The 15,523-nt window shown below is 40.8% G+C and overlaps 1 protein-coding gene across 3 annotated transcripts in view; it reads right to left on the minus strand.

Annotated features, from left to right (window-relative positions):
* The window catches only part of Srbd1 (S1 RNA binding domain 1), a 181,446-nt gene that overhangs the window by 76,252 nt on the left and 89,671 nt on the right, over positions 1–15,523 (minus strand). For all 3 annotated transcript variants that reach the window (XM_006986498.4, XM_042266841.2, XM_042266840.2), the window contains exon 15: positions 511–602. In XM_006986498.4, the coding sequence (XP_006986560.2) occupies positions 511–602 (92 nt within the window). The remainder of the gene's footprint in view (positions 1–510; positions 603–15,523) is intronic.

Here is a 15,523-nt window from a genome sequence, read left to right on the forward strand (position 1 = left end):
TTCCACGTCCTAGACATCAAAACAATCAAGAACAAATAAAAGAAAGGCACACTTTTTAAGGCAGTGCATTACCATGACAGCCTCAATCAGAGGCCGAGAGAGAATATCCAGTTGCCAAGCATTTAGCAATAAAACAAAAGTCTATGTACGTTCACACACTGGCAGTGCGTTTTTGTGTTTATGCTACTTACTGCCAAGAAAACGCTATAATGATTATTTTATAAGAATTCTATTTTCCTTATTATTGACTCTGGCATTTAATTTTAATAAGACTTTTGTGTTAAATGTTCGTTAATTCTAGAGTACTGAGAGGTAGTTAAAAACGCATGAGCACTCTTCCTTGTGTTTTTTCATAATTCCTGGTATTAGTATAATGCATGTGAATGTGCCAAGTTTTATACATGTGGCATATCTTTTACATTTTCATGGTATGTAAGATATTTAGTTGGTCACATATGCAAATCCAGACTATCATAATCCCATGCCATGTGACGGAGCATGTCTGCTCACCTGCACTTCTAAGGTTGGGGTCCAGCCCGGGCATCTCTTTGTTGGCTTCAGGGCTGACGCTGTAGATGGAGGCACCTGCTTCACTGACAATACTGAAAAGACAGAAAGTGGGAACACTTTTTTCCAATCGTTCCAACTGGCCCGAGAGAATAAATGAATGGAACTAGGCATTACAAGAAAATACCAAGGCAAGGTGTTCTCTGCAGAGGTCAGCAAAACCCACAGTATCGACTACTCCACCATATAGAGTAGCACTGAGATATGTTTATCTGCATTTCTGCAGAGCAAGTATGCAGGCTTAGGTCCCCTGTGTTTCGGAGGCATTTTTGACTGGCATCTATGAATTCCATCTGCATCAAGCACCCTAAGCATCTTGGGCAGTATACAGTCGTAGGTGTGGTAGTTATGTGCATGGGAGAACATGCAGTAGAGGCCATTGCCATGATGCTGCAGTTGCTATGACCTGGCTCTAGTTAGCAATGTACACGAACAAGGAAGGTCAGTTAGGCTACCACCCCCTTTCAGAAGGGTTCAGAACCATCCCTTCCGGAAACCTGAAGCTTTCCCTCTAGGCAGGAATTCAAGCAGTCAGTTCATCATTTACTTAATCAATGCACCACACAGATCACCCTCTTCCTTTTTCTGTGGCTCCAAGTACTTTATAAACCAGTGAGAACAATCTCACAGGCACCACTGTTACAGTGGTTGACAGCGCATGGTTCATCAAACATTTTAAAATGGAGTGCTTATTTATGACATGAAAGCTAAGAAACACCATCTACTTTTCAGCACCCAAAAGACCTTCAGCTCTGTCCCATGACCATCCAGGTATGAGGACTCAAAGAGAATCATGTGTCTAATTTTTATTCTTTTAGCAACCTCTCTCATTCTGGGTTCCTCAAACTCCACTTCATCCATCTGGGACAAACTTTGATAATGTTTAACATATTGCCCTTTGCTAATAATCAAACCCTAAGAAATCAAATGGAAAACTCCTGACTGAAATGTGACAACTGTAAGTCTCTAACACTTGAGATTATTCTAGAGCAGCAGTTCTCAACCTGTGGGTATCAACCCCTTTAGGGTTAAAATATCCTGACAGCCTGCATATCAGACATTTCCATTACGTTTCCTAACAGTAGCAAAATGACAGTTATGAAGTAGCAATGAGATAATTGTATGGTTGGGGGCATTAGAAAGGTTGAGAACTTCTTCTCACTGCTCTAGACTGTCTGAAGACAGGAAATAGGGGCACCGCTGCTGAAAAGCACAGCTGCTCTTCGTTCCTCAGTGACGCCACAATCAGGACAGCATAAGAGGCAGCAAAGCAAAATTCTGCTGAAGCACGAAACCAAGTCCTCCATGGAAATAAGCTCGCTGGCGAGTCAGGTCTATTTATAGTCAGGCAATGTGGTCACGGTTACAGCTGATGAACAACTGGACGGGGTTTGTATCCTAACCGCCTGTCCCCAAGTGTGAGCTCTGGACCATCACAACCAAGGAACTGCTAAGGACTGCACTGCTCTCGTTAACAGGAGAGCCCAGTTCTGCCAGCACCTCTCCTAAGATCCACTTTCCTAACAACAGGTCCCTAAGAGCTCATACCCGCCCCCCATCCTCACCTGACCCAAAGAGAGACTGAGTTTGCTTCTTTAGAATCTAAAGTATGTCCAAGATATGACATTCCTTAATTTGAGACCAAGTTTAAACTAAAAGAAAATTGTGCTTTTCCCTCCAACATAAGATCTAGATTATCCTCATCTTCTACTACATGATGACCAAAGACAAAACGCAGCATTAAATAAATAAAGCGAAGGAAACACTGGCTGGTGAAATGGGTCGGCAGATAAAAGCATGTCACCAAGCTTGACGACCAACCCGAGTTCAATGAATTCAATGCCAGAACTCACGGAGAAAGGGAGTGGAAGCAGAGAACTGGCCTCTGAAAATTGTCCTCTGTCCTTCACCAGTGAGCCAAGACACACATGCCTGCATGTCCTCACAAAGTAATAAATACAATCTAAAAATGAAGCACCTCAGTGTGCGGGGGACTTCAGCTTCAGTGCAGCGCTTCCCTACCTGGCTTCTGAATGGGCAGACGGAGAGGTAGGCTTATTTAAAACTACATGTGAAATGCTTGTGTTTATGCATACTGTGCCCTAGGAACATAGGTTGGAGCTTTCACTGCTTATTTAAGGAAATCCATGGTCTCCAAAAGGGTCATGAAACTACCACTGGAGAGCACTATCCAGTAACCAGCTATGAAAAGCACCATTTCAACACAACCAACATTAACCTAATGAAGTCCTTTCTAAAAAAAATTATCAATCAACGGAATGCAGCCTGGACCCATTATTGAAAGGAAATAATATTTAAAAAAATCTTTCCACAAATGTACTTTATATTATTTCCAGAAATTTCCAAAGTTATAGCTATTTTAAGTGAAGGGAACTTAAATGGTAAATTAAAATTTTAGTTAACTGTGACCTTTAGTAGCTGGGTACCTGAGAATTTGCCAAGTGATTCACTGTCTCTTGGAGGTTATAATTCTCAATAAACTTAGGGGAAACTGTTGCAAAGAAAAACACTCAGATAATAAATATTCCTTTAAATTCCATACTGCCACTTCTTTTAAACAGAGGAATACAAAACAGATGTGACACATTGCACCAAAAGATCTTACATTAACATTAATATTAAATCAATACAAAATGTACAAAATTTCATATGCCATACTTACTGAATAGTATGGGCCCAATAAACAGTCAAGTACTAATTATGGGTCAGAAAGCTAAATAATCTAGATAAACAGATAAACCTCAACACTGATTACTCTAATATAAAACATACATGGACCTAAGATGTGTATATGTCTAAAATCAAAACAAACCAGACCGGTGACAATTTCACCAAGAGAACTTGCTAAGAACAAAACTATAATGTCCCTCTCCCACTTTTCCATTTTCAAGTTCAAGGGCAGACACTCAGTAGAATGCATGTCAGATTTATCAGGCATTTTCTGTTCAATGGAAGTCTCCCAGTCAACTCCAGGGAATTATCCCAGTGGTCTGTAAAATTCAGAAATATGAAGAAAATAACATTGAATTTTGTAAAAGCATCATGTGTAAGGATGTACTGAGAATTTTATTTAAAAAGTAAATTCCTCTCCAGTATAAACCAGCCTTAATATCATAGCAATCTGATTAGTTTATATAGCTGACCATAAAGTCAACAGGAGTAACCAAAACTCATTATTTGAAGGAATTTTAGGTGAGAAAGTTGCAAATGAGCTAACGCTTTAAGAATCTCACAGTATTACGAAGGTCCTTCGAAGTATACAGCTAAGACAAACACATAAATGGAGACATTTGACATCTTGAGCTTGTAATATATAAAGGCATATTTTAGAAGCAGACATGGAGTTCCATTTCCCCCTTATCCGCATGTTAGTATACTGGTTCTCTAAAATTAAATAGGTAATTTTAGAAATATTTTACTTAAACACTATTTTGGGATCTTCTGTGTCTTTTTATGTTAAAAAAAAAAAATCAAGCCACACCTCTGTAACCTAGAAAGTCACATACCTACAATACAGAAACAATTACATTCAATTCACTAAAAAATTTCCCCCAAAACTCTCTAAGTAAAAATGCTGTATTTTTAATTCCTCAAGTAAAAGTCTATGATATTAGTTATATAAAATACACCATAAATCAACAGCTGATTCTTTTCTTAAAGAGACTTCAATTTCAGAATTGAAAAATCTCTCAGCTCTAACACAACAGACTTTATGTTGAGAAAGTCTTGTGAACACTTGTCCTAGTGACTCAGACTGTAAAGAGAATGTGGTGCCTTGTGCTTTCTTCTTTAAAGTGAGATCTGCTTCATAAGAAAAGGTTGGTTTGTTAGTTTTTCCTGAAGTTACTAACAGTTTTCATAGTCATTTGAAAGGCTACACCAAGCTTCAGCATGAATCTCGTCCCCATTTTCCAAATATGAAAATAGCTTTGCTGTTTCCTCTGATTTTCAAATAAATTACTTGCTTCCTTATGTTAGTGGAAGAATTTAATTCAAAAGTAATTTACTTAAATAAAAATGTAGTTACTGAGATTTAAAAAAAAAAGTCAGCCAGAGTATGATTCCTCCACTAATACAGACCGTGTCTCTAAGTGTTCCTAAGAATGTGACTCCTTTTTGTCTACCTAAAATATATGTATCACACCTCTGCTCCGCTGAAAAGTTCGCATTTCACTCAAGTCTTCAAAACACTTTTTCTAAATGCAGTTCTTCCAAGACTGGGAACATTCTTAGAGAAACTGAATGAGCCCATGAATCTCAGTCCTCGGAAGCACTAGGTCTCTGATTCTGTGCCTTCTCTCGGGCTCTTTTCCTGATGTTTGTCTGTCTGGTCCAACTCCACTGTGTTAGTTTTATTTTATATTAATTCTATTCTATTTTATTTATTTTACTACTATCCCTTAAAAAAACACTAACAACATAGTGATTCCTCGCTCTGGCCATGAGGTAGTCTATTATGAAGTAGGAATGGATAGTGGTTTATATTTTAAGGACAGGTAATAAACCCAAATCTCAAGCTCCACAAACAGAAGGGGCTCTAGGATTTAATGCTTAAGACAATCAGCCAAGCTTCTTTACTTAGAGGGGCTTACCGTTTCAGAGAGTTACTTAGCTGGGCATGGTAGTATACACCTGTAACCTCACCACAGGAAAGGCTGAGGCAGGATGATCACAAGTCAGTCTAGGCTGTGTAGGAAGACCCTGTCTCAAAACGCAAACAACAAAAACAGAGACACTCTGCCCATGATCAGGAAGGTGATGGGGAAAAACTCAAACATGGGTAAGGACATTTAACTATAAAGCTTGGTGATAAAATAAAAACAAGCAAAAGTTACAACTATCCCTTCTTCTTGATTTAGCAAATATATTTTTAGAATTCATATGAAATAAATTAAGAAACACAAAAATTTAATAGCACTGTTTACAATCTAAAAGTGACCAAAAAATAAATGAAAATCAAAATATCTATCATTTAAAGGGTTCAGTAAATGGAAAATTACGTTGTTAATCAAAATTATTATCTAAAAGATTTTGACTTCAGTAAAATATTCATGATAATTAAATGAAAAGCTGACAATAAAATTATATGGCCACAAAAAGTTGAGCTTTAAAACAGATGTATAAACAAAAAGAAAAAAAAGTCATGTACTATGTGAGTAGTATCTAAACAAAAATTATTCCTTTTATTTTCTGTAATAGCCAAGTAATATTTATTTGTAATTTTAAAAAAGCTTAAAATTTAAGTATAATTGCTAACTGATAAGGAATGGCTAATATTTTGAAATGTAACCAAATTTTAAAATATTCTATTTCAACTTAAATCTGGATGGACATATTTTGTTGGTAATGACCTCTGAACATCAGTTTTAGATTATCATAAACATAGTATTTTAATGGCTACATAAAATGAGGGCAACTGAGCAGAAAACTCATGGTGTCAGTTTGACACACAGGCTGGATAAGAAGCAAATGCAGGAAGCAAACTTTTACAGGAAGGACAAGTTCCTTCACAACTTATCCGTTGTCATCACCGAGGCTCGATCCGCTCTCTGCTTACAATATTAAACAGGGACTCCATTCAGAAGCAACCCAGGAAGGACAGAGCATGAAGAAAGCACTAAGGGTAGAAGAAGAAAGAACAGACACCTCAGCTCCACATTTCACCAGCACAGCGGCCTTTGTCTTTAGGTGTGTAACACTAGCACCATCTGGTGGTGGGCAAGCCAGGAGCAACCCTTCAAATACCATTGGAGAAAAGTCTTAGCAGTATTTCCCACAATGATCCTTTTCCCGAGAGCAACATTAACAATGGTCAGTTACCACACCGGATCCACCGTGAGTCTGGGTGGATTGAGAGTCTCCCACTCCTTAGCTCTCCATGTACTCCCAGGTGGAAATCCTATCAACTGCCTACGGAGCAATTTCAATAGAACCGAGTTCCCCTGACTAATTGTCCTGCAGTGTCTCACAGCACAGGGAATGAAAAGAACACTTTCCAGGCAAAAAGAAGCCTAAGAAGGGCAGCTCAAAATTAACAAGGGCCAAACAGAACTTGAATTTCTAGTTTGAGGCTCCTCATAGCACCAGCAATCAATCTTCTCATGCCATTCACAAACAAAACAGCCCCCCAAGTAAATTAAATAAATGAAAAAAGCTGGACACTGTGCTCAAGCCTGTCATCCCAACACTTGAGAGGTGGGTACAAGAGGCAAAGGAGCTGAAGGTTGGCCTCGTCGGCATGGTGAACTGGAGCCCTGTCTATGCCACATGGGACTGTCTCTGCAGGGCTTGGAGACATGGCTCAGCGGGTAGGGACATCACACAGCTCATGATGCTCTCTAACTCTAGCTCCAGAGCATCTGATGTCCTCTTCTGGCTTCACAGCATCTCTGCATGGTATAGACACTACACCAACACACATGATTAAAAATAAAATCTATTCTTTAAAAGAATCAAACAAACACACAAACCCTGCATTCAAGCAAGGAATCTGACTCTCCTCACGGGTTTCTGTTCACATACTGAACTGCAGCGACGTCTCACGATGCCTTGAACATCACACATCGACTGCTGTTCGTGGGTCAAGACTGATACCATAAGCGAGAGACCTTCAAGTGCCATTCTAGGGGAAGCAAACCGCCAAACTGAAAAACTAAGGAGTGGAGAGCTGGTCCCTATTGCTGAGTTGAGAGCCTCCTCTGAGGTGCCAGCATTGCGGACGGAGAGCAGAAACACCAAGTGCCTCTGTTTCTTCTGCATGGCTTCCACGTAAGTACAACAATTCTTTCTCCCACACCTTCATCATCTTTCCTTTCGAAAAGTATTTCACCCCAACCCCACCTATGTGTGAGACCAGTGTAAAATTGTTCTAAAAAAGTACACGACACCACTAAGCAAGCCACAGGGCCAGCCACCGGTAAGCACAGGTCCTGCCTGCTGAATGTGGGGCAGGAAAAGCAGCTCAGCTCAGTTATCTGTGGAGAAACTCCAGCAGAACGACACAGCTCCAGGGTCATCACTGACACCATTCAGAGGGCAGGAAGCTCTGAAGGCTTGAGGATGCTCTAACTATCATTCAAATGTTCCTGAGCAATACTTTGTGACCTGAAAACATGTCATCCTACGTGCAAGTCCTCACCACACCCAAAAGTATGATGACCCTCCTGATTTACAGTTAACTCTAAAGGGTAAATTCATATGCACTCAACTTACACCTGCTCATAATAAAAGATCAGCTGCATTTTCTTATTCTGATTGAGTTTAGTTTAGAGATGAATCTAAATATTCATTGAGAATGACAATCAAATGTTTAACTAAGGGTAAAGTCTGCTTCATTCATCCTATTTCTTAATCTTAAATGTATGTCTTGGTTATTTTTTGTTGTTGTTGCTGTGATAAAAATACCCTGTCAAAAGCAGCTGAAGAGGGTTTTTTTTTTTTTCCCCTCAGTTTGGGGGTACAGCCCGCTCTCGAAGGGGTAAGTCGTGGCAGGAGGAAGTGGAAGCCGCTTAAGCCATCTATCTGTTGCATTCTATCAGCAGTCTGGAGGCAGAGAAGGATGAATATACATGCCCAGCTGGCTTCTATGTAGTCCAGGGCCCAAGCCCAGGGAATGGTTACCCATTGTAAAGTGTGGTTTTCCCAATTCAATTAACCCAGTTAAGATAATCCTTCACAGGCAAACCCAGAGGCTACCCTTGGTAAAATAATCCCTCACAGGCATGGCCAGAGACTACCCTTGGCAAAATAATCCCTCACAGGCAAGCCCAGAGGCTACCCTTGGTAAAATAATCCTTCACAGACATGGCCAGAGGCTACCCTTGGTAAAATAATCCTTCACAGACAAGCCCAGAGGCTACCCTTGGCAAAATAATCCCTCACAGGCATGGCCAGAGGCTACCTTTGATAAAATAATGCCTCACAGGCAAGCCCAGAGGCTACCTTTGATAAAATAATGCCTCACAGGCATGGCCAGACGCTCCCCTCCTAGGTGACTCTAGATCCTGTCAACCTGACAATCAAAATTTGCAGAGCATCAATGGGAATTTGTCTGCTAATAAGCATGATAAAATCAGATTGCTATAATCATTCTCAACAAAACTTATTCCAAAATGTTCTTTATTGTGTATCCAAATTAAAAAATAGTCAGGATCTTAGACAAACAGAGAATATAATACTTTATCACTCCAATAAGGGCTCAATAACCTAATGCTGAGCAGCTAAAGCTCTGGCTGAAACAGTAAAGCAAACCCTAAGCAAATGATTGGGAGAGACACACAGTCAAGAGAGTGAGGAGACTCACGCAGTCTCAGCACCGGGGAGGCTGGGGTGGGCAATTGAGAGTGAGGGGGAGGCAGCCTGGGCTACGGCTGAGACTATGTCTGAAAAATAAAACACACGAAGTAGAGGGCACTGTAAAAGAGAGATAAAAAGTGAGATAGAGAAAAGGCAGAGCTGGCAGTGATAACCCAGACCTTCCACTTGCAGTTAATCAAGTTTCAGAGGCAACAGAGGTTTGCACCACACTCTAACACTTCCCTAACTGAACTGGTCACAACCACCCACGATTCCACAGACAAAGGACCTGAATTTACTATGTCCATGCTCTGGCGTCCACACCTCCTTTGCTCCCCTCTTTTAAAGCAGTTTTATCCCATCCAACACTTCTACTTCCCCACAAAAGGAACCTAAGCCTCCTTTCAGAGAGGTCACATGGCAACTTTACCAAGCCCCAAGAAAGCAAGATTCTAAGTACAAATTCAACCTTCCGCCCACAGCAGTCTCCACCATCAGAATTCCTTCTGGCTACCCAGCCAATGCTGAAAAGAACCCCCAAAACACACACCACACCACGTATGAGATCTCCCCTAGCTCAGCCCTCTCTGTAAGTGTGGATTCGGAAATACCGCCTGCAGAGTGGAGGAGGAGAGAATGACAGTTCCGTTCAGCCAGCTGCTCCACTTACTCTTTATCAATATCCAGATCTTCACTTTGCCAGGATCACTGCACACTTCTAGCTCTGCTACACTGCACTGTGTAAATATTTAGGAGAAATAATTCCTTTCAAGGATCTAAACTTCCACTGTTGTTATGGCAAATGAACCTGTTTATGCTATGTTTGTTAACTCACGCAAGCCTCAAAGAGCACAGGAATTGACTAACATGTGGTACACAAACATTACAACCATAAAGCTTCTTGGGGGAACATATCAAGAACATGAAAGAAGTTTATTTTTACTCACATTGCCCTGTAATTTCCTTTAAGACTACTAGAACAGCCCTTAACTGAAATCTTTTTGTAGTTAGGAACAGGGTAAACTGAATGCACACAAACTAGACAATACCCACATCTCCAATGTACTTCTCTAGATTCTAGAGCAGAAATTCTCAAACTGCAGCCGGCTTCAGAATCAGCGGGATGGCTTGCTTCAACACAGGTTGCTGGACCCGACCCTCAGAGTTTCTGCTCCACAGAAACTGAGAATTTGCACTGCTAACAAGTTCATTGACAATGCTGGTGCTACTGGTCCTGGGTACACAGTTTGGGTTTTATTAAGCATACTAGTTTTCTAATGCTGTGATAAAGCACCTCAACCAAGGGCTTATGGTTTCAAGGTTAGGGCTCATTACGGCCACATGAAGGCTCAGCAGGAGACGCAGGAAGCTGAGGACTCACATCTTAAACAACAAGCAGAAAGCAGAAAGCAGTGTGCATTGGGAATGGGACACGGGCTTTAAACCTCAAAGCCCACTGCTATTGATACACTTCCTTCAGTAAGGCCACGCTTCCTAAGCCCCCCAAAACAGTAGCACCAATTGAGAATCAAGTGTTCAAATGCCAGAGGACAGAGGACATTTATTAATTAAGCCATCACATTGAAGCATGATTTCCATTTTCTACCGCAGACAGATCCTCTGTAATTATGTGTGGGTTCCCTTCTCATTTGGCAGCCCCAGGTCCCCGTCAATATAACCTCTCTACATGCTTCCTTTTTGCACACTTCATATTGATGGAAGCATACAATGCTTGGTCTTCTGTGTGCAGCTTCTTCAATCTGCATGTTCTAATGCCTTCTCTTATTGCTGAATAATATTTCATTGTTAGAAATACACATTTAGAGTTTCTTCTCAACTTTTTACATTTTTTAAATTGAAAGACTGAAGTCATGGGAGCGTCTTTCCCAAATTACTCTGAGTTAGACTGTGATTAAGTTAGACTTGAGAGTCAAGGTAACGTGACTTAGGAAATAGTTTACTCAGTTGCATATAGCCAGTTATAATTCAGTCCTAAGTTTGCAAGGTAAAAATAAACTATTACTACTACTGATAATGATAATAACAACAACAATAATAATAGCAGCAATAGTCCTCTAAACTTCCACGTTTATGCCAGAGTTCAATTCCTTTCTTCAACCAGTAACCCTAAGGAACACATGAAGTTATTACTTTTCCTGCCTTAACTTACAAACTCCTCTGTGGTCCTAAAATGCTGAAGGATGGAAGGAGAACAAGGGGAGAGGACCAGCAAGGACCTGCAGGTGTGAAGGGCACCAGGTACACATGTGATGGTGATCTGACCACAGCGGTAACCGGCTTCCAAAGCTGCAGCTTCCCACTTAGGCTTTTGATAATCACAAGGACCGAGGAAAGGAACTCCTGTCTGAACTCTTACCATTTATCTAGTGAAATCCAGAAGTGATTATTAAAGCATTTCCTTGTCCAAACAGCATTTTACTGTCATCCCAGAGGTCTAACAGAGAATAAGAACATAAACACACGGAGATCTTGGACAAATTCTGTGTAAGCTCTCCCAAAGCAAGGGGACTGCACCACTCAGCGATTCATCCAGAGACAAATGCCCTCAGCCCCCTTCAGGGAGGGGAGGATGATCATTTCTATCTGTCTTTATCTTATCTGAAAATCCTGACATTTTCCAGCAAGTACAGGTTCCAAATGGCAGGTGTCAGAACGCCTCAGCATCACATGTGGAGCTGGAAGGCAGGAGAAGCAGCATCACGTGGTCATGGCAGAGCCACAAAAGCTGGCTAGAAAGCACATTCTGGAAAGAGCAAAGCTCAGCCACAGTTCCATCAGCCCAGTGCCAGATGTCACTCTCAGAACAGGCCTGTGCTGCCAAGGCTTAGCTGTCCAGAGAAACATTCAACTCAAGGCTCTTATAAAAAGGGGAAAACCACTGAATGCAAAGGTATATATATGCATGCAGATTCTGTCTGTATAACAATTTGGCCCAACTAGATCCTTCTTAGGCAGAGAGGAAAATGGTTGGAGAACTCTTTGTTTAGTCTACAAGTGGGTATTACTTTCTCAAGACCATCTTCTGTTATTCTAAAGTAAATAATATAAATCGTTGACACTTACACAATGCAGTTTGTGTCACTGGACAACAGGAACAAGTGTGTCAGTGAGCAACTGTCATTTCCTGAAGATCACAGCTCATACCTACACCAACTATAATGGCTTTGGCATCACTGGACAATAGGACTTACAGCACCAAAAGGGCTTCAGTAAGCACACGACTACGGACAGCTTTCTGGGAGTACAAGACCCACTCACTCAAACTAACATACATTCATATTCACGGCCACAGAGCAAGTATGCATCAGAGACAACCTTATTTTTGAAACAGAACACCAACAAAAAGGAATAAAACCTGTATCATCTGAAACCAAGTGGTAAAACCAAGATTCAGGAAAAAAAAAAAAATCCACTCTGTGGATTAGCACTCTTCTACTCAAGTCCACCCTCCCAGCCATCTTTCTCCAGAATCTTCCCAAAACAAAATTGGCAAGACCTCGACTGTGCTTCCCCTCTGAGCTGGACCTCGGAAACTGTAACGGTGGTGGAAGGGTAACAAAAGCTTAAGACCCTGGGGACAGATACATGTTTGCTCAGGGAGTGTATTCACCATCAACACATCAAAGTCAAGTGATGGTCAAGTCCATCAAACTGAACACACAAGAATACACTCAGCTCAGCAGTACATGGTTAATGACACAACCCATCCATGGAAAAGTAACTTCAGCATAATTTAGGATTTTGCACCCAACTAGAATCTAAGACCAGTGCCCCAAACCCACATGACACACAGCAACGCCTCACATGACAAGGCACAAACAAGAGGCGGGGTCTCCTTGGACTGAAGTCAATGATGTTTTACCATACAGAGGCTCAGTGAAAGGGCATCAGGATTCAGATGCTCTTCTTCTTCTTTTTTTTTTTTTTTTCCCCCCGAGACAGGGTTTCTCTGTGTAGCTTTGCGCCTTTCCTGGAACTCACTTGTTGACCAGGCTGGCCTCGAACTCACAGAGATCCGCCTGCCTCTGTCTCCCAAGTGCTGGGATTAAAGGTGTGCGCCACCACCGCCCGGCTCAGATGCTCTTCTAATGTGCTCACCAACTGCTTCTTTCTTCCCCTCGACACTGCTTTGACCTCCATGACTGCGTCACTGACCTTCATGCATTTGCCATACATTTGGATTTATTTTCCCACAGACACACTCAGTACAGCTTCCTTTATTTCGTCTTGCTGTCTAAGCAGCTGGCAAACACGGTTCTTCAACAGCGGGCAGTTACACAAGTATCTCTTGTCATCATACTTTCAGATCTTTTTCTGAGGCTAGTTCAAATCAACAGCATGGGAGCTGGAGAGAAAGCTAGGTAGGTAACAGCACTTGCTGTGCAAACACAAAGACTCTAGTTCAAACCCCCAGCACCCACGTTAAAATGCCACACATGGCCGCATGCCTGCACCAGCAGCACTGAGCAGGGTAAAGAAGGAAAGATTGTCAGGGAAAGGGGGCTGGGGGTTCAAAGCCAGAGAGACCTTGCCTCAAGGGAATAAGGCAGACAGTGACAAAGGAGAACATTCTGCCTCCTCCTCTGGTTTCCACGCAGGCATGCAAAGGCACATACCCCTGCATACGCATGTACACTACATGTGTACACACACAAGCACAAGCTTATTCACACGCAAATAAAATACATAGCATGAAACAGATAAAAACACCAATTATCATAGAACTGCATTCATATAATGATTAAAGATACTCTCATATATATATATAGCTCAAAAATCAATTTATTAAATAAAATTAAACCTAAATAAACAAAATGAAGATAACTTTTCTGAATTAATTTAATTTCATGTTCACCATGTACTTTGCAGGTTTATATTTCCAAGTCTGCTGTCTTTTTTCCTATGCCCTTTCCTGACTTAATTGATTCCAGACTTCCCAGAATTGCCTGTTTTTCTGTTTTACACATTAAAATGGAAGGTTCTTCTTTTCTTGCTTTCTCATGAACCTGGATAACAACCAGTCTGTGCTCATTACTGGAAGATGAATGTGGGTGGAAGGCTAGGGGGATGCTGCTGGCAGGGATGGCCACTCCTCAAGCCATGCAAATGACACACAGGAGGGACCAACTGCTGTCCTACAGTCAGACTGATGCCCACTCCAATGACACACAGGAGGGACACTGTGTCCTACAGTCAGACTGATGCCCACTCCAATGACACACAGGAGGGACACTGTGTCCTAGAGTCAGACTGATGCCCACTCCAATGACACACAGGAGGGACACTGTGTCCTACAGTCAGACTGATGCCCACTCCAATGACACACAGGAGGGACACTGTGTCCTACAGTCAGACTGATGCCCACTCCAATGAGAGAGAGGCAGGGCAAAGACAAGCCAGACTCAAACACAAGCCCGGTGCTGAGACATGGTCACAGTAACAGTCATCAGTTCCCCAGTTTACTTAGAAGAGCAGACAATCTAGGGCACTTAAATACTGCGAGGCTAATGGCACTCACAGCCATCTCCTCGATCAAACCAAAGCACAAAATACTGTGTTTATTAAAGTCATGGACATTCCCCGAAACAAAAACACATCCACAGACACTCCATTTTCCTTTCAAACTACCTGCATTTTCTAATGTCTTTTTAGATTTCCCTGGTAATCTTAAAACTTTATTTTCTTGGACTTAATTTTTAGCAAACAAAATACTATCTCAATAATTCTCAATGCTAAGATAAAATCATAAAGTGGCAAGAAAAAGATGGGTGGGGGGCTCTGACCAATGAAGAGGTAAACATACATCGCTGTGTAAGCTTATGTTTACCTGTCTCTTCTGAGTTTCCTACTCCAAATAGTTAAAATGTGGCCAATAGATTGTCACAGAACTTTTATTCATATATATATATATATATATATATATATACATACATATATATATATATATACATATATATACATATATATATATATCATTACTAGCAGAGAAAGGTATATATTCTGAAAATTAAGAAAAGGTTTTAAAATACTAGAAATTTCAAAAATTAAGGGAGGAAAAGTTACAGCTGCCACTAACATGTACTTAATACAATGTGTGGCAATCTGCGATATAACCTGACCCTCAACAATTTAGACTCAGACTTCCTGAGACCCCAGAGCTGGAGAGCCCGCCAACAGCAACCATGTACAATGGCTGGAAGAACCTGTACGATTATTTTTATTTCCCCTAAATCTGGTTTAAGTATGAGTCTTCATTCCAAAGTAAATTTTAAACAACTTGATGTCTCAAAAACATGACATTTTATAACTATGGGCTTCCATTAATGTTTTTGTGCTAATTTCAAGTTTTCTAACTCAAACTTTTAGAAATTTAAGTAACAGAACCTTTTAAAATAATATTAAAACACTTATAGTCATATTCTAACACAGCTCATTTGCAAATGAAAAACAAAGAAATTAGAATATAAACATCCATGAGACACTATGCTAACTCTGACTTTTTTCCTTATAGAATAGTGGCATTTTTGTGAACAATTTTAATGAATGGAATGCTACATGTAATTGAAAAGTGACTCTATGTGGTGGTTTGAATAGAAATGGCCCCCGTAGATTCATGTGT

The sequence above is a fragment of the Peromyscus maniculatus genome, chromosome 22 (assembly GCF_049852395.1).
Source record: "Peromyscus maniculatus bairdii isolate BWxNUB_F1_BW_parent chromosome 22, HU_Pman_BW_mat_3.1, whole genome shotgun sequence".
In the NCBI taxonomy this organism is placed as follows: domain Eukaryota; kingdom Metazoa; phylum Chordata; class Mammalia; order Rodentia; family Cricetidae; genus Peromyscus; species Peromyscus maniculatus.